Source organism: Lithobates pipiens, unplaced genomic scaffold, assembly GCF_037356315.1.
Source record: "Lithobates pipiens isolate NorthernLeopardFrog02 unplaced genomic scaffold, aLitPip1_a1.2 Scaffold_23, whole genome shotgun sequence".
Taxonomy (NCBI): domain Eukaryota; kingdom Metazoa; phylum Chordata; class Amphibia; order Anura; family Ranidae; genus Lithobates; species Lithobates pipiens.
This window is the reverse complement of record NW_027507785.1, coordinates 248,301,335-248,322,085: the sequence shown is the minus strand read 5'-3', so window position 1 is coordinate 248,322,085 and position 20,751 is coordinate 248,301,335. Positions and strand designations below refer to the sequence as shown.

The 20,751-nt window shown below is 44.8% G+C and overlaps 1 protein-coding gene across 2 annotated transcripts in view; it reads right to left on the bottom strand.

Annotated features, from left to right (window-relative positions):
• The window catches only part of VAMP4 (vesicle associated membrane protein 4), a gene marked incomplete in the record, with an annotated part of 67,807 nt that extends 52,416 nt beyond the window's left edge, over window positions 1-15,391 (bottom strand). Inside the window, 2 exon segments of one of the 2 annotated variants that reach the window (XM_077453004.1) lie at window positions 12,451-12,595; window positions 15,309-15,391. In XM_077453004.1, the coding sequence (XP_077309130.1) occupies window positions 12,451-12,516 (66 nt within the window). 2 annotated transcript variants of the gene reach the window in all.
• Window positions 15,392-20,751: the final 5,360 nt, after the last annotated feature.

Genomic DNA, 20,751 nt, shown 5'->3' with positions numbered 1-20,751 from the left:
CTACTTTACTTGGTAAACATATTATTTTACAGCTTGTAAAATCCAGATGCAAATCCAGTACTAGCAAAGTAAACATTCTGTTGTCGCTACAATCCTGTGAAAAACATAGGATAGCAATGCAGACGGTTCAAACAACTTTCAATAGTGCATTTTTCAGCTCTGCTGACAAGTTTGTTCATCAGATATAACCAGCCATGTTCTACTAGCATGAAAATATTATAATACAATATAAATATTTAAAAAAGCTGCCTGCTACTATTACCAGCTGAATGCACAAAAAGTGCACAGAATTGCTAGCTTCTTTATGGTTAAATCTGGCAAAAAGAAAGTATTACTCTGTGTTGACTTGTTAAACTCTGTCCCAATGAAGTGCGATCGGGGTGATATAATTTTGCTAAAGAAAAAAAAAAAAAAAAAAAAAAAAAAAACCCTTACCCAAGGCCCAAGTTTTTTTTACAATGCAACAGAAACTCGCACTGCAATCCCACCTTCCTCTTGGCACCGTCTACCGCGGAGTTACTGTTCTGCCCAGTGCTGTTGGTCTTCTTCTTGTATGAATGATGCATAGAAACTTTTGCCCTGATTCACACAGAATGCAGCTTTGAAATCTTGCTACTTCAGCGCGATTTCAAAGCCGGAGGTTAGTGCGAACTCATGTGCAGGTTGCCGATATCTGTGTGATTTCATGCACAGATGTCAACGCAAGTTGCACATGAAATTGCCAAAAATAACGCAGGAACCTTTTTCAAATTGATGCAAGTCGAAGTCACACAAATTTTAATGTTTGCATAGGCACAAACAGGGTGCGACTTGTCAAGTGATTTTGAACTGTCAAATTGCATGACAAGTTGCACCGGTGTGCTTCAACCCACTTCCAGGAAGCTTACAGCAACAATCTGGGCTCACAGGTGAATGCAGCAATAAATCATGCTAACATCACTACATTCTACATGGTCGCCCACCACTAGAGAAGACCAAAAGAGGACCCCGCTCTTTAAATGACTGAATAGACGACAGCTGAAAACAGATATGTACACACAATTTTTTGTGTACACATAAAATGTGTGTGGGGGAAGAAGGCCTTATCTGCAAAGTGGCTGCCCAGGTCTTCAGCGGTCTGATACACATCCTGAGCAGCATTGTTGATTTGGGGTGTAAGTGCAGGGTGCAAGTCAGACCACTGGAACAGGACTGCTGAGCTTTGTGTGGAGCACTGGTATGGATGCCAAACAGTGGTTATTTTAAAGTGGTTTTAAAAAGGCACAAGGTTTTTTGAATGCATGAAGGTAAAAAAATAAAAAAAATAACTTCTGTGTGCATCAGACCCCCCCAATACTTACCTGAGCCCCCACTCAATCCAACAATGTCCACGAGAGCCTTGCCTCTCCAGGGACTCACACTCCTGATTGGCTCCCATTGCTGTCAATCACAGCCAGGGAGTCAATCAGGAGATGGAGGGGAACGGAGAAGGATCCAGGCCACTCTGTGCAAACCACTGCACAGAGCAGGTAAGTAGGACATGTTTATTATTTTAACCACTTCAATACCGGGCACTTAAACACCTTCCTGCCCAGACCAATTTTGAGCTTTCAGCGCTGTCGCACTTTGAATGACAATTGCGCGGTCATGCTACACTGTACCCAAATGAAATTTTTAGCATTTTTTTCCCACAAATAGAGCTTTCTTTTGGTGGTATTTGATCACCTCTGCGGTTTTTATTTTTTGTGCTACAAATAAAAAAATACCGAAAATTTTGAAAAAAAAAATGTTTTTTTTTTGTTTCAGTTTCAAAACTTTGTAAATAAGTAAGTTTTCTCCTTCACGGATGGGCACTGATGGGGCTTCAGTGATGGGCACTGATGGGCACCGATGAGGTGGCACCAATGAAGTGGCACTGATAGGTGGCAGTGATATGCAACACAGATAGACACTGATAGGTGGCACAAATTGGCACTGATAAGGTGGCACTGATGAGGTGGCATTGATGGACACGGATGGGCGACACGGATGGGCGACACGGATGGGCGACACGGATGGGCGACACGGATGGGCGACACGGATGGGCGACACGGATGGGCGACACGGATGGGCGACACGGATGGGCAGCACAGATGGGCATGGATGGGCGGCACAGATGGGCATGGATGGGCGGCACAGATGGGCATGGATGGGCGGCACAGATGGGCGGCACAGATGGGCGGCACAGATGGGCGGCACAGATGGGCATGGATGGGCGGCACAGATGGGCATGGATGGGCGGCACAGATGGGCATGGATGGGCGGCACAGATGGGCATGGATGGGCGGCACAGATGGGCATGGATGGGCGGCACAGATGGGCATGGATGGGCGGCACAGATGGGCATGGATGGGCGGCACAGATGGGCATGGATGGGCGGCACAGATGGGCATGGATGGGCGGCACAGATGGGCATGGATGGGCGGCACAGATGGGCATGGATGGGCGGCACAGATGGGCGGCACAGATGGGCGGCACAGATGGGCGGCACAGATGGGCATGGATGGGCGGCACAGATGGGCATGGATGGGCGGCACAGATGGGCATGGATGGGCGGCACAGATGGGCATGGATGGGCGGCACAGATGGGCACGGGTAGGCGGCACAGATGGGCACGGGTAGGCGGCACAGATGGGCACGGGTAGGCGGCACAGATGGGCACGGGTAGGCGGCACAGATGGGCACGGGTAGGCGGCACAGATGGGCACGGGTAGGCGGCACAGATGGGCACGGGTAGGCGGCACAGATGGGCACGGGTAGGCGGCACAGATGGGCACGGGTAGGCGGCACAGATGGGCACGGGTAGGCGGCACAGATGGGCACGGGTAGGCGGCACAGATGGGCACGGGTAGGCGGCACAGATGGGCACGGATGGGCGGCACAGATGGGCACGGATGGGCGGCACAGATGGGCACGGATGGGCGGCACAGATGGGCACGGGTAGGCGGCACAGATGGGCACGGGTAGGCGGCACAGATGGGCACGGGTAGGCGGCACAGATGGGCACGGGTAGGCGGCACAGATGGGCACGGGTGGGCGGCACAGATGGGCACGGGTAGGCGGCACAGATGGGCACGGGTAGGCGGCACAGATGGGCACGGGTAGGCGGCACAGATGGGCACGGGTAGGCGGCACAGATGGGCACGGGTGGGCACTCATTAGCGGCACGGGTGGGCACTCATTAGCGGCACGGGTGGGCACTCATTAGCGGCACGGGTGGGCACTCATTAGCGGCACGGGTGGGCACTCATTAGCGGCACGGGTGGGCACTCATTAGCGGCACGGGTGGGCACTCATTAGCGGCACGGGTGGGCACTCATTAGCGGCACAGGTGGGCACTCATTAGCGGCACAGGTGGGCACTCATTAGCGGCACAGGTGGGCACTCATTAGCAACACAGGTGGGCACTCATTAGCAACACAGGTGGGCACTCATTAGCAACACAGGTGGGCACTCATTAGCAACACAGGTGGGCACTCATTAGCAACACAGGTGGGCACTCATTAGCAACACAGGTGTTATACTGTACTAATGGATGCCAATCAGTGCCAAACAATAATGCATGCCAATCAGTGATGCCCATTGTGGGCACTGATTGCCATCCATTATGGGCACTGATTGGCATCCATTGTGCCTGACTGGCATCCCTGGAGGATTACCTCTGCTGGGCATCCCTGGTGGTCTGGTGGCGTCCCTGGTGGTCCAGTGTGGGCATCCTCGGGGGGGCTGTGCCGATAATCGATCAGCACAGACCCCCCGTCAGAGGAGCAGCCGATCGGCTCTCCTCTACTCGCGTCTGACAGACGCGAGTGAGGAAAAGCCGATCACCGGCTCTTCCCATTTACACTGTGATCAGCCGTGATTGGACACGGCTGATCACATGGTAAAGAGTCTCCGTCGGAGACTCTTTACCGAGATCGTAGTTGCCGGGTGTCAGACTGACACCCCGCAACAACGATCGCCGCGATGCGCGCCCCCGGGGGCACGCAGCGGCTCATAATCCTGATCACGTCATATGACGTCCGGTTAGGATTATGAAACCACTTTGCCGCCGTCTATTTGTAATAGGGCGGGCGGCAAGTGGTTAATAAAAAGAAAGTTAAAGCTTTACACTCACTTTAAACCTTCCTGCACCACACTATTTCAGTTGAAACAGAGAAATATGCCCATATTTATTCCTATATATGCAGTTTGACTACATGACAATATTAATAAACAAAACTTCAATTGGGCTTAAAGTGGTTGTAAACCTCAGACATGTAACATGAACAAAGCATAGCCCTGTATAGTGTGTACTTGTCTCCATTAGGAGCACCAAGTGTCACTTTTTTATTAGAATTTTATTTTGTATAAGGCTGCTTTCACACTGTTTGGGGGGAGAGAAAAAAAAAAAAAAAACCACACCCCAAAACACTCCTCCAAAAATATCTGCGCTCAGGGGAACCTATGCATAGCGTACCTTGAACAAGTATTCAGAGTATACCCCTAAACATTTTACACATTTGTCATGTTACAACCAAAAACGTAAATGGAATTTATTGGGATTTTATGTGATAGACCAACACAATGTGGCACATAATTGTGAAGTGGAAGGAAATTTTTTTTTACAAATAAAATTATCTGAAAAGTGTGGCGTGCATTTGTATTCAGCCCCCTTTACTCCGATACCCCTAACTAAAATCTAGTGGAACCAATTGCCTTTAGAAGTCACCTAATTTGTAAATAGAGTCCACCTGTGTGTAATTTACTCTCAGTATAATTACAGCTGTTCTGTGAAGCCCTCAGGCCCCATTCACACCTGAGCATTTTGTAGCTTGCAGCTACAAAATGCTGGACGGCAAAAAAAAAAAAAACTATTATTCTCTATGGAAATGGTTCACATCTCCACTCCAAAACGCTTGAAGCCAGAAGTTCCAAAACACCTGAAGCTCAAGTTTTGGAACTTTTTTTTTTAGGCAGATTTGGGCGTTGTTCGGCTTTTTACATTGGTGAAAAGTTGTGTGACTTTCTGCCTGAAACTGCTACGCTCGGGTGTGAATGGGGCCTCAGAGGTTTGTTACAAAACCTTAGTCCCTTTTTACACAGGCGCCTCTGTTTGGCAGACTCCGCTTGCTCAGCGGGGGATCGATCGGCTGATCCCTGCTGAGCAGGTGGATGACAGACACAGTACCGCTCTCCTCTGGGGAATGTGAAAGGACCCTTAGTGAACAAACAGCATCATGAAGACCAAGGAACACACCAGACATGTCAGAGATAAAGTTGTGAAGCAGGCTTAGGTTATAAAAAAATAAAAATAAATACCCCAAACTTTGAACAGAAGAAGAAAGCCATTGCTCAAAGAAAGCCATAAGAAGTCCCAGTTTGCGAGAAGCCATGTGGAGGACACAGCAAGCATATGGAAGAAGGTGCTTTGGTCAGATCAGACCAAAATTGAATTTTTTGGCCTAAAAGAAAACGCTATATGTGGTGAAAAACTAACACTGCACATCACCCTGAAACATGGTGGTGGCAGCATCATGTTGTGGGGATGCTTTTCTTCAGCAGGGACAGGGAAGCTGGTCAGAGTTGATGGGAAGATGGATGGAGTCAAATACAGGGAAAAAGTCTGCAAAAGACTTGAGACTGGTCGGATGTTCACATTCCAGCAGGACAACGACCCTAAACAGACAGCCAGAGCTACAATGGAATGGTTTAGATCAAAGTATAATTATGTGTTAGAATGGCCCAGTTGAAGTTCAGACCCAAATCCAATTGAGAATCTGTGGCAGGACTTGAAAATTGCTATTCACAGACACTTTCCATCCAATCTGGCAGAGCTTGAGCTACTTTGCAAAGAAGAATGGGCAAAAACACTTGCAGCTGTAATTGCAGTGAAAGGTGGTTCTGCAAAGTATTGACACATATTTGTAGAAAAAAAAATTAAAACCATTTATTATTTTCCTTCCACTTCACAATTATGTGCCACTTTGTGTTGGTCCATCACACAAAATTCCAATAAAATACATTTATGTTTTTGGTTGTAACATGACAAAATGTGTAAACCCTCTGGGAAATTTAGAATAATTTTTTAATTTGAAAAAATTTCACCTGTACAGTAAATTTCATATACTAAGCATTGGTGTTTAAGTGGAACTTTGGTCAGAAAATGAAGACCTGCTAGATCACTTCAGGCTGCCCCCTTTGCAGGTATAGCTACGTAAAACATTATATAGTTTAAAATCCAGGAATAAACCATTTCACCCTGCTCTGCACATGCTCAGTTGCTCTCCATTTTTCGGCACTGGCGATTTTTTTTTTTCTACAAAAACGCATTGAAAGTAGCTTATACGGTTTCCAATGGCATAGTTCACACAAGTGCAGTCAGTTTCAGGGCGTCCCGGGTTCCAGAAAGAACAAAAAAAATAAATAGTAAAAGTAAAACATGTGAATTTTTCCTGCACTTGACCGCATGAAAAATGCACTGGACCCAAGTACAGTGAAAAAAATAAAACAGGAAGTAAAAAAGCACCTGGAATGGATCTGGAAACCGCAAAAAAAAAACAAAAAAAATAAAATAAAAAGCACCTGAATGCATCAAAAACGCATAAAAAAAAAAAATGCAAAAAAAGTTAGCTCAGAGGATAGAAGCCCCGACTCCACACGGGATTTCCGGCTGGGGTATGTTATCCATTATTTTCTTTTGCTACTGCAGGCTCGCTCTCGAGCCAGGCTGTGTACATCCATCCTCTCCCCTGCTCACAGGAATTGATTGACAGCAGCAGGAGTCGGGGGGGGGAGGAGCAATAATTCCACTGGAACATTTTGTTTACCTTAACCACTTCCCACCCGGCCAATGCACATATACGGCCGGGTGGGAGCCGTCTACTCCTGATAGGACGTTCAGGAACGTCCATCAGGAGGAGCGGGATCGCGCGCGTGCCCGCGCAGCGGCGCGATCCAGATGCGCCCGTGTCACCGGGACACGGCGCATCTCAGATCGGCAGGAGGGCTCTGCGATTGGCCCTCCTGATTACATGATGGCCGTGTCCAATCACGGCCGTCATGTGATGTAAACAAACAGCCGGTTGCTAGGCAATCGGCTCCTCCTCTCCTCACACAGAAGTCATCGCTGAGGAGAGGAGAGCAGATTGCTGCAGCCGGCTGATGATCAGTGAGTATGAGCTGTTTTTTACAGCTTTTTACTCACTGATCTTCAGTCTAGTGTAAACACACAACACACCACACAGTGTAAACACAGTCCCCACATATGTCCCCATAACACACATGTCCCCAAAACATACATGTCCCCAAAAAATAAAAACACATGTCCCTAATAATAAAAACATGTCCCCCACATATGTCCCACTAAAATCACTTGTCCCAATGATTATGTGCACACATATGTACATGATCATTTGCGTACATATGTCCGTGATCACACAAACCAATTATTATACACTTAACGGAATTTTTTTTACCAAAAACATGTAGCAGAATACATTTTGGCTTAAATTTATGACAAAATTTGATTTTATTGGATTTCTTTTAAAATAGAAAAAAGAAAATATTGTTTTTTTTCCAAATTTCCGCTTTTTTGCGCTTATATCGCAAAAAATAAAAAACGGAGTCGTGAATAAATACCACCAAAATAAATCTCTATTTGTGCGAACAAAATGATAAAAATTTAATTTGGGTACAGCGTAGCATGACCGCGCAATTGTCACTGAAAGCGCTAGAGCGATGAAAGCTGAAAATTGGGCTGGGAAGGAAGGGGGCGAAAGTGCCCTGTATTGTAGTGGTTAAAGAGGAAGTAAACTCTCCCACTCTGATGCTTCTTTTCATTTAGTCCATTATAATAAGCAATTATCAAACTATAGCCACTGTAATCCAGCCCAGTCTCCTCATAGTAAACACGTCATGACGTCGCTTCCCGTTTACTCGGCTGCCAATGGCGCCGGTTTTAAAAAGATATACGGTATTCAGAATCGCCGTTTTCGGCGATCAGAATACATTGAAGTGTAAAGGAGGGGTGGGGGGTCTTTTAGACCCCCGATCCCTCCATAAAGAGTACCTGTCACCACCTATTACTGTCACAAGGGATGTTTACATTCTTTGTGACAGCAATAAAAGTGATCAAATTTTATTTTATTTTATTTAAAACAATTTATTCATTTTCAAATAAATAAAATAAAAACTAAAAAATTTTTTTTTAAAGCGCCCGCCGTCCCCGCGAGCTCGCGAAGCAAAGAAAACGCATACTGAAGTCGCGCCCGCATATGTAGTGTTCAAATCACACATGTGAGGTATCGCCGCGATCGGCAGAGCGAGAGCAATAATTCTAGCACTAGACCTCCTCTGCAACGGTAACCTGGTAACCGTAAAAAAAAATTAAAGCGTCGCCTATTGAGATTTTTAGGTACTGTACTTTGTCGTCAATCTACGAGTGCGTGCAATTATAAAGTGTGACATGTTTGGTATCTATTTACTCTGCGTAACATTATCTTTCACATTACGCAAAAAAATTTGGCTAATTTTACTGTTTTTTTTTTTTTTTTTAATTCATGAAAGTGTCCCTTTTCCCAAAAAGTTGCGTTTAAAACACCGCTGCGCAAATACAGTGTGACATAAAATATTGCAACAATCGCTGTTTTATTCTCTAGAGTCCCTGCTAAAATATATATATATATATATATATATATATATATATATATATATATAATGTTTGGGGGTTCCAAGTAATTTTCTAGCAAAAAATATGGATTTTAACTTGTAAACACCAAATGCCAAAAATAGGCTTAGTCATGAAAGGGTTAAAGAAACTTTAAAAAAAAAAAATTTGTTTCCAGGGGTTAGGCAGCACCATCTTAAGTATTGTTTTCTGAGTCCACAGAGGAGTGTATTTCCGCCCTTACATTGAGCATTTCCTGTACTGTTAACCAAACCTTCTTCTCAATCCAACGTTTCTATGGCAACCCTGCTTCCCTGTTCATAGCTGACTTGTTTATTTCATAGTATTTACTTGTGCCGATTACCTAGTGTTTGCCTGTATGAGTCCTATCAGCTTCAGCTGAGAAGACTGCAGTACTGCTGTCCCATGCCGTGCTTTACACTGTATGTGAGGTCACATGGTGTGTAGGAGGAAGCTCTGAGTGATTAGCAGCCTCCTGGGAGTTCAGTGTTGTGCTGTAGGAAGTCCTGATAACAGATAGATAAGCACATAGAGTGTGCCATAAATCAGGGGAGATCTGGGCATGCTCAGTTACATTCTAAAGAACAAAAAGGATTACAACAATACTAAGCAAGTAAGGAGATATCTACAAGCAGTGTTCATTAGGGTTTTTATGCCGATTTACATGGGAGTTGTAGGGGAGGGTTTACAACCACTTTAATGGAGGGAATGCATTAAGGTAAAAAATGTTCTGCCTTTAGAACCTTTTTCAGGTTGGGATAGATAAGGGTTTATTACCTAGCACCTTTAACCACTTACAGACCGGACCATTTTGCTGGTCAAAGACCAGACCACTTTTTGCGATTCGGCACTGCGTCGCTTTAACTGACAATTGCGCGGTCGTGCGACGTGGCTCCCAAACAAAATTGACGTCCTTTTTTTCCCACAAATAGAGCTTTCTTTTGGTGGTATTTGATCACCCCTGCGGTTTTTATTTTTTGCGCTATAAACAAAAATAGAGCGACAATTTTGAAAAAAACGCATTATTTTTTACTTTTTGTTATAATAAATATTCCCCAAAAATATATAAAATAAAAAAAAATTTCCCTCAGTTTAGGCCGATACGTATTCTTTTACATATTTTTGGTAAAAAAAAAATAAAAATCGCAATAAGCGATTATTGATTGGTTTGCGCAAAAGTTATAGCGTTTACAAAATAGGGATAGTTTTATAGCATTTTTATTAATAATTTATTATTTTTTTTTTACTAGTAATGGCAGCGATTTTTATTGTGCCTGCGACGTTGTGGGGGACCCATCGGACATTTGACACATTTTTGGGACCATTGTCATTTATACAGTAATCACTGCTATATAAATGTAGTGATTCCTGTGTAAATGACACTGGCAGTGAAGGGGTTAACCAGTGGGTGGCAGTGTAGGGATTAAGTGTTCCTAGGGGTGTGTTACTAACTGTGGGGGGGTTGGGCTTTCATTTAGTGAACACTGATCTCTGCTCCAATCACATGGAGCAGAGATCAGCGTCACTAGTAGCTAGGCAGAATGGAGAAATGCTGTTTACATGGCATTTCCTCCATTCAGCCGTCCCGTGAGACGATCGCGGGGATGCCTGTGGCGATCAAGTCCGCGGGTCCCGCGACCGGACTCACGGGGGTCCCGACCAGTGCGGGAGCGCGCCATGGCAGGGCGGCATTGAAGATTGGACGTACCTGTACGCCAATATGCCTGCCCGTGCCATTCTGTCGATGTACATCGTCGTGCGCTGGTCGGGAACCGGTTAAAGTGGTTGTAAACCCTTACATATATCCAGTAAAGCGACTAGATACACATAGATGAACAAATCCTCTTAAATAAGTTATACCCGTTTATCTGCAGCTCTTTCTTCTCTACAGTGTTGCAAAACACACATTTTACACAGCATCTCTCAGCTGTAGGGACACAACACCTGTACACGGGCTCGCAGAAAAAAAAAAAAAAAAAACATACAAAGCTGAGGCTGTGTCACCAGCTGCGTACTGGAGTGGGGCAGGCAATCTCCTGGGAGGCCAAAGTGTTCGTTCATTGACTCATGCAGACAGCAGAGGGTTTAGAATACAGAGAAGAATCAGATCTTCTGCATTGGATTCAGGTGAGTACACAGCAGAGAGGGATTTGCTTTGTTTATTTTTCATGTCAGAGTTTACCACCAGTTAATGTACAAATAGCAGATCTCCTTTCAGTTTTGTTTGGAAGCAAAGTTAGAGGAGGATTCCTTTTTATCCAGAGAACTTGTGAAGACTACCATTTCCTGGGATTTAACCCCAGATGGATAAAAGAAGAGATTATTTTCACATAGAATAGTACAGGTCATCAGGCTCCAGCTAAGATAAAGGAGAAAAGAACTGAAAATGGGTCAAATAACGGTGAAGTGGTCCAATCCCTCTATACTTATCAAAAAAAAAAAAAAAAAAAAGGCTTCCCCCAGAGTGGGTGGGATTTTAAATGACCATCAACTCCAGACGCAAATGGACACAATAATATACAATTTTTATTCATAAATTACACAATGTACATAATATTACCAGGAAGTGTAAATGGGCTAAACAATGTCCTCCTGGTATATTAATAAACAAACATATATGCAGAACAAAATATGATTAAAACAATTCTTGTCCTATATCACCCACACCCTGGTGTGGGTGATATAGGACAAGCATATACCAGGAGGACATTGTTTAGCCCATTTGCACTGATATTATGTACATTGTGTAATTTATGAATAAAAATTGTATATTATTGTGTCCATTTGTGTCCGGAGTTGATGGTCATTTAAAATCCCACCCACTCAGGGGGGGAAGCCTTTTTTTTTGATCAGCTAAGATAAAGGAACATTCCACAAGACGTTTGGTTACGCTGTGGACAGAAAGTACAGGAGTCTCTTGGGAAGATCTCCAGAGGTATGGTCTACATACAAACTATGCTTTTGTGATGCATTACTGAGTGGAATGGTTATCCAGCCAAGATTTAACCTACAACTGAAGGTTTTACAGACTGTTTCCCCCTCCCTAGGGTATAAGTTTCTGGTTTATCCTCTAAGCTATCCTGGAAGAAGTTTAGGGAAAACCACAGTCAGATTTGGTGGTTCATCCAGGATGAAGCCTATATTCCTACCCATAGTGTCTGCTTGATAGTTCTCTGACTGGGGTTGGTTTATCATTGTACACAGGTAATAATTCTTATTTTTATGAAACTAAGGATGAGGTGGGCAGGAGGGGTATTTAAACTCTTTTGGCTTGTGTTGAAGGCAGAGCCAATCATCTCTCAGGTAGCTGTCCTGAAAGACTCAAAACTGACCACGGATCCTGGTTTGTTTGTTTTCTTTAGTCCAGTGACACTAGGGCATTTTCTTTACTCCTACTGGCCACTAACAAAGGGGCATATTTTTTACTTCCAATGACCATAATCTGGCTCCCAAACAGCTTGAAGGGCAATGAACAGACCCATTGTTTAAAAGGTTTGAGGACCCTTATTCTAGACCCACCCATAGGATTACATATTTGCTTTTAGACTCTTAAGACATTTTAATAACTTACAAAGTGACTATGTATTTCAAAATGCTTTCCAAGTGTTATTGCTTACAGATTATATGGAATCTGATGTAAAACAGAGAGCCACAAAAGTGTAAGCGATATACAAATAACCACAATTATATGTTACCTAGTCTATTTTGTCATTATCCTGTTGACATATAAAACAAATATACACATAGTAGAAACAAGAACTTACTCTTTCACTTTTGACTGAACCTGTAACTTCTTCATCCTTGAGGTGCCGCTTAAACTTTGGAGGCATTGTGCTCAATTACAAAAACACAGCAATGGAACCAGAACTTTATAGGTGTTTCCCTTATAAATTATCCAGCTATAGGGCCCTGTAAAACAAAAATGACAGCATAATAATGAATGAATAATATGGAGTTACAACAATCTAACAGCCAAAGCTGGTTTAATATTTTACCAATCTCAACCCCTAGTGCCTACCAGCAGGGCAGGGAAACAGGTTCATTTTACTGCTGACTTCCCAAGTTACACATAAATGCCCTTCTCTCCTGCACCACACCATTTGGGTGCCGGGAGCAAAGACAGTCCCGTGAAAGCTTTAAATCCCTGTGGAATTCTCAAAGGGCTTTCCCCAACACATGTGACAGCACTGAGTGTTTGAGCGGCCAAGCACATAGCATGAAGGAAGGTCAGCACTCTGTCTCTATATCTATCTTTTATTGCAAGCATCAAGTTTCAATGTGCATGTAGGTCCTTTTTGTCAAGGCCTTCAAAAAATGGCAACACTCAAAATATGTGTTGGTGATTGTTTGCACAAAAGAGCTTTACCTTACATGGATTGCTGGGCTTCCTTCATACGGAGTCTCTACCGCTGCCACCGCTGGCCATGCACTTTGGAAGTTTGGAGGCAAGAGGCTTGTGTACAGAATGGATACATCTTTTCTCAAGCATAAGCAATGTCACATGGGAAGAAAGGGAGTCACAATAACTCATTCCTATGAGTATCTGGTATTTCTCTTCGCTTCAAATGAAGAGGTGGGGAAACGAAAGAAAAAGTTGAATATGTGCAACTGGTATGGCTGCCACTGAAAAAAACCTTACCTATTTAGGGCAAATTTGCTGGACCACCCCTCCTTCCACCAATACTCACCTTTTTCATGCTGCCCTATAGTTCCATTTGTCTGTAGGAAACCCTTGGACATACCTACAACTTTTGAATAGGACGGAATATGACCTTCTCTTCCTCCCTGGATAGAGTGCTTGGGCCTTAGTGGTCAATCACCAAATCAGAATGGGGGAAAAGAGAAGGTAATTAACCCAGTGCAAGTGCCAACACGAACCAACACAGAGCTTACATAGGGATCACACTGAGGGCTCCAGTAGGCAAACATAGGCATCCGTGGGCTGAGGGTGGGCCTGTTTGCCCATGGTTCCCTTGGTTTATACCATGGGTCTTCAAACTACGGCCCTCCAGTTATTCGGGAACTACAATTCCCATCATGCCTAGCCATGTCTGTGAATGTCAGAGTTTTACAATGCCTCATGGGATGTGTAGTTTCGCAACAGCTGGAGGGCCGTAGTTTGAGGATCCCTGGTTTATACTCTTGAGTGGGAATAAAAAGTGTCTGTGACAAGTTCTATCTCAACTAGTGGCATTGCCATAGCAACCATTCAGATTTTATCTTTCAATGTTTTATTGCCACGCAGGACCTTTTCCTCAAGCATCACATGCCGGAGGGAGGGGTTCTGCACAGCCCCAAAACATTGCACTCTGTAGTAACTTGATGACTTTGAATACAATTTTTGGGCGTTATTTGAGATCTATGGTGTGCTGCCAAATATGTACATTGATCTGTGAAGGTTCCAGTCTCCAGCTGGAAGTTGCTGCAGTACACGCTATCCTTAACTCGGCCATACATGGTCCGAAATTTAGCTGGTTCAGCAGTAAGGATGAGCTCAGGCGTGTTCGCATGGTCCACGTGCAGAGCCCGCCAGGAAGTCGGCGCAGCGCTGCGCTAATCATAGGCAGTGAGACATTGCCCCGATGCGCGGCTGCAGAGATCGGGCAATGTCTCACTGCCTGTGATTAGCGCTGCGCCGACTTCCTGGCGGGCTCTGCACGTGGACCATGCAAACACGCCAGAGCTCATCCCTATTCAGCAGGAGCAGACTGAACATCCATTCATGTATGAACAAGCTGGTGGTACACAAGTCAACCTACTGATCAACAAGACTGTTTTTTTTTTTTCCTGAACAATTAGTGCCGCCAGCTATAGCCAGCAACAATGATCATTGCTGGTGGGAAGAATACAACTGGAGAGCAGAAAGATCTTCTGAGAGCCTGAGGCAGTCCCTCCCATTCCCTCCACAGCCCAGCGCTCCAGTGAGACTGACAGTCCCCGCCTCTTAGCTCACAGAATGCTGAGAACTAAATGATCAGCGGTGTTTGATCGCTCGCTTCTCAGTGCAGAGCCGCAAAGTGGGCGGGGGACAGATGCAGCATCGAATCAATGCTGCATCCACCGAGGTAAGTATAAATGAATACATTTTTTGTTTAATACATACTTCTCTTTTAAGCCAATCTACTAAACCAGGAACGTGTGCAATGGGAATATTGGCATTGACCAGCACACGTGTGTGACAACACAAAGGGGCAATTGGGAGAGGCGTTGTCACACTATAACCAGATAAGCCTGAACAAATGGCAGGATCAGCAGGTATTGTCTTATTAAAAGCTACAAATTGAATGGAATTTGAAAAGACAATAATATGGTGAAGATGATATGAAATTGTGAATTGAATCACATCTATCAAAAATAAAGATATTATTCAGAGCTCTAACACCAAACCACAACACTCCATACAGCATCAGCCACCCCATCAGACAATGCCCACTGACTCCAATAGGGAATCCTCACAACCCTTCCTGCCAATTGTGTACATGCAAACGGGCAGCCAGACAAGGAACTAATAACAGACATAAAGAAAGGACCTTGTGCCGTCATAATACTGTACCGAAGGCTTTGCCAATCAACAGAAAAGACGAGCGGAGTATATAGGAATAATCTTAAATAATAAACATACCAGCACCTCTATACACCATTCACTGCCGGGCCTGAGGACGACGTCATCAACAGTACACGGCATTAAAAGAACCAAAGAAAAATGGCTGTGAGAGCTCAACTGAGCATGTGCAAAAACAAAACGCTAGAGCTCCAGAGAGCCGTGAAATATGTCCGACATTTTTTAGAAGCCCTGACATAGCATGAGGAAAGAGCAGTGACTGACAGTGTTTTAATTGTGGAGCTGGAAGAGAAAATGAAGGAGGCTACATAGACATAGACATAGACATATATATATATATATATATATATATATATATATATATATATATATATATATATATATATATATATAATCAATCATAAAAACAAACAAACCCCAACATGGTAAAGCTTCCTCTGGATAGGTTGTTCATATGGTTAACCACTTGCCTACCAGGCACTTACACACCCTTCCTGCCCAGGCCATTTTTCAGCTGTCACACTTTTAATGACAATTGCGCAGTCAAGCTACACTGTACCTAAACACATTTTTTTATCATTTTCTTCACACAATTAATAGAGCTTTCTTTACTGGTATTTAATCACTGCTGGGTTTTTATTTTTTACAAAAAAAAAAAAGACCAAATATTTTGGGGGGAAGAAAAGTTTTTTTTTCCTTTTTCCTGTCAGTTAATTTTATAACTAAGTAATTATTCGCCTTCACTGATGTGCGCTGATGAGGCGGCACCGATGGGCACTAATAGGCTGAACTGATGGGCATTGATGAGGTGGTACTTATGGGCACTGGTGAGGCTGTACTTGTGGGCACTGATGAGGTGGCACTGATGAGGAGGCACTAATATGTGGCACTAATATACCGCACTTATGGGCACTAATATACCGCACTTATGGGCACTGATAGGTGGCACTGATGGGCACTAATAGGCAGCACTGGTGGGCACAAATAGGTGCATGGATAGGCGGTACAGATCGGGACTGATGGGCATTGATGGGTGGCATTGATGGGCAGCACTGATAGGCAGCACTGATTGCCAGCACTGACTGACATGGCTAATGGGCACTGATTTGGGGCACTTGTGGGTAGTGGTGGGCACTGTATGCTGCCACTGGTGGGCACTGTATGCTGGCATTGGTGGGCACTTTACTGTTACACTTTATTTCTTTATTGTAATCAGGGCACTGATGACATCCCTAATGTCCCCCTGTGAGGAGATGCCGCTGATCGGCTCTCCTCACCTCACAATCTGTCAGTATAAGGTGAGGAGAGACGATTACCGGCATCTCTGTGTTTACATGTGACCGGCTGTGATTGGACACAGCTGATCACAGCTCTTTAACCATGTGGTGCATGGATAGACATGGTTCTTTACATGGATCAGAGTCACGCCATGTCGTTTAACATGTCGAGCGCCGGGCCGCCGTCAGAACAAGAGCTGCACTGCCCCGCCGTCATTTGACAGTGGGCGGGTGGCAACAAGTTAACCACTTGCCGCCCGCCCTATAGCAAATAGACGGCGGCAAAGTGGTTTCATAATCCTGACCGGACGTCATATGACATGATCAGGATTATGAGCTGCTGCGCGCCCCCGGGGGCGCGCATCGCGGCGATCGTTGTTGCGGGGTGTCAGTCTGACACCCGGCAACTACGATCTCGGTAAAGAGTCTCCGACGGAGACTCTTTACCACGTGATCAGCCGTGTCCAATCACGGCTGATCACAGTGTAAATAGGAAAAGCCGGTGATCGGCTTTTCCTCACTCGCGTCTGTTAGACGCGAGTAGAGGAGAGCCGATCGGCTGCTCCTCTGACAGGGGGGGTCTGTGCTGATCGATTATCAGCACAGCCCCCCCGAAGATGCCCACACTGGACCACCAGGGACACCACCAGACCACCAGGGATGCCAAGGACAAGGTATGCCACCCTAGACCACCAGGGATTGCAGTCAGTGCCACAATGGATGCCAATCAGTGCCCATAATGGATGCCAATCAGTGCCCACAATGGGCATCACTGATTGGCATGCATTATTGATTGGCACTGATTGGCATCCATTAGTACAATATATTATAATACAATGCCGCCTATCAGTTCCCATCTGTGCTGCCTATCAGTGCCTACCCATGCCCACCTGTGCCGTCTACCCATGCCCACCTGTGCCGCCTAACCCATGCCCACCTGTGCCACCTATCCATGCCCATCCATGCCAATCCGTGCCAATTTGTGCACCTATCAGTGCCCATCCGTGTCGCCCATCAGTGCCACCCATCAGTGCCGCCTATCAGTGCCACATATCGGTGTCCATCAATGCCACCTCATCAGTGCCACTTCATTGGTGCCACCTCATCGGTGCCCATCAGTGCCGCCTTATCATTGCCCATCAGTGTAACCCCATCAGTGCCCATCAGTGAAGGAGAAAACTTACTTATTTGCAAAGTTTTGAAACTGAAACAAAAAAAAAACATTTTTTTTTTTCTGAATTTTCGGTATTTTTTTATTTGTTTAGCAAAAAATAAAAACCGCAGAGGTGATCAAATACCACCAAAAGAAAGCTCTATTTGTGGGAAAAAAATGATAAAAATTTCATTTGGGTACAGTGTAGCATGACCGCGCAATTGTCATTCAAAGTGCGACAGCGCTGAAAGCTCAAAATTGGTCTGGGCAGGAAGGTGTTTAAGTGCCCGGTATTGAAGTGGTTAAATAAGATTTACTCCCTTTCCTGACCAGGCCATTTTTGCAATACGGCACTGCGTTACTTTAATTAAATGTATGTCCCTCTTTTGTTACAAATAAAGCTTTCCTTTGGTGGTATTTGATCACCTCTATGTTTTTACTTTTTGTGCTATTTAAAAAAAAAAAAAAAAAAAAAAAAGGACCGACAATTTAACCACTTCAATACAGGGCACTTATACACCTTCCTGCCCAGACCAATTTTGAGCTTTCAGCGCTGTTGCACTTTGAATAACAATTGCGCGGTCATGCTACACTGTACCCAAACTAAATTTTTATCATTTTGTTCCCACAAATAGAGCTTTCTTTTGGTGGTATTTGATCGCCTCTGGGATTTTTATTTTCTGCTAAACAAAATCTTGAAAAAAAAACGTTTTTTTTGTTTCAGTTACAAAACTTTGTAAATAAGTACGTTTTCTCCTTCACTGATGGGCACTGATGGGGCTTCAGTGATGGGCACTGATGGGCACCGATGAGGTGGCACCAATGAAGTGGCACTGATAGGTGGCAGTGATATGCGACACAGATAGACACTGATAGGTGGCACAAATAGGCACTGATAGGTGGCATGGATTGTCATGGATAGGTGGCATGGATTGGCATGGATGGGCGGCATGGATAGGCGGCACAAATGGGCATGGATAGGCGGCACGGATGGGCACGGATAGGCGGCACGGATGGGCATGATTAGGCAGCACGGATGGGCATGGATGGGCACTGATAGGCGGCTAGGATGGGCACTGATAGGCGGCATGGATGGGCACTGATAGGCAGCATTGTAATTTAAAGTATTGTAGGGATGGATGCCAATCTGTGCCAAACAATAATGCATGCCAATCAGTGATGCCCATTGTGGGCACTGATTGGCATCCATTATGGGCACTGATTGGCATTCATTATGGGCACAGGCTGGCATCCCTGGTGGTCTAGGGGGGCATACCTGGTCCTGGGCATCCCCTGGTGGTCTGGTGGCGTCCCTGGTGGTCCAGTGTGGGCATCCTCGGGGGGCCTGTGCTGATAATCAATCAGCACAGACCCCCCCTGTCAGAGGAGCAGCCGATCGGCTCTCCTCTACTCGCGTCTGACAGATGCGAGTGAGGAAAAGCCGATCACCGGCTCTTCCTATTTACACTGTGATCAGCCGTGATTGGACACGGCTGATCACATGGTAAAGAGTCTCCGTCGGAGACTCTTTACCGTGATCGTAGTTGCGGGGTGTCAGACTGACACCCCACAACAACAATCTCCGCGATGCGCGCCCCCGGGGGGCGCGCAACGGCTTAATATCCTGATCACGTCATATGACGTCCGGTCAGGATATTAAAACCACTTTGCCACTGTCATTCTGCTATATGGCGGGCGGCAAGTGGTTAAATAAAAAAAATCCAATAATTTTTTTTTTTTAAATCAAATTTTTTCATAAATTAAGGCCAATATGTATTCTGCTACATGTTTATGGTAAAAAATAAAATAAAATACCCAATAGGGGAAAATTGATTGGTTTATGCAAAAGTTATAGCATCTAAAAACTATGGGATATTTTTATTTTTGTTTATTTTTATTAGTAATGGCAGTGATCAGCGACTTATAACAGGACTGCAATATTGCGGTGGACATTCAGACACTGACTGACACTTTTTGGGGAATAGTGACACTAATACAGTGATCAGTGCATATTGTTTAGCACTGATCACTGTATTAGTGTCACTATTCCCCAAAAAGTCACTGTACTAATGACACTGGCTGGGAAGGGGTTAACATCAGGGGCGATCAAAGGGTTACCTGTGTGCTGACCAGTGTTTTACTATACTGTGGGAGGTGCCTTTACTATTGTAAGACATGGATCCTAGTCCCTGCTTAGACACAGGATCCATGCCTTCCCTCCTGTCAGAACAGTGATCTGCCTTGTTTACAAAGGGCAGACCGCCGTTCTGCCTCGCTGCTCACATGTACGCCCCATAAACGGAAGAGCCAGATCACGTATATATCAACTTCTCAGCAGCTAGGGTTGCCACCTGTTCAGTATTCACCCGGACAGTTCGGGTTTGGGATCATGCGTCCGGGTTTCAAACTGTCTGAGACCCGGGCACATTATTCACACCGGACTAAGTCTCCCCCTCCCTCCTTCTCTCTCCTGCCTCTAAGTTAGTACAATAAGGTAAATCAGGGTTCTCAGAGCACTCATTACATCAGAGCTCCCCTTTACACAAGAGGCCATAGTTTCCCCCTTTACATCAGAGTCCTCTTCATACACCAGAGCATCCCTTATGTTAGAGTCCCCAGAGTTCTCCCTACATCAGAGTCTGCAGAGTGAAAAGGAACTCTGTGAGTTCAGATGTAAAAGAGGAGCTCAGCAGATTCAGATGTAAAAGGGAAACTCTGTAGACTCTGATGTAAAAGGGGACTCTTGTGATTAACTTCATATGATTAGGAATGTTATTTTTTAGCAACATCTATGCATTGTTCATTCATATACTATGAAAAAAAATTGCTATGCAAGCCGGGTTTTACTTTAAGAAAAGGTGGCAACCCTATCAGTAACGCCACAACAGTGCTCATAAGTAACTATCAGTGCCACTACAGTACTCATCAGTGCTACTACAGTATTCATCAGTGACATTACAGTACTCATTTGTGCCACTACAGTGCTCATTAGTGCTCATCAGTACCACTACAGTATTCATCAGTGCTACTACAGTACTCATTAGTGCCTTTACAGTACTCATCAGTGCTACTA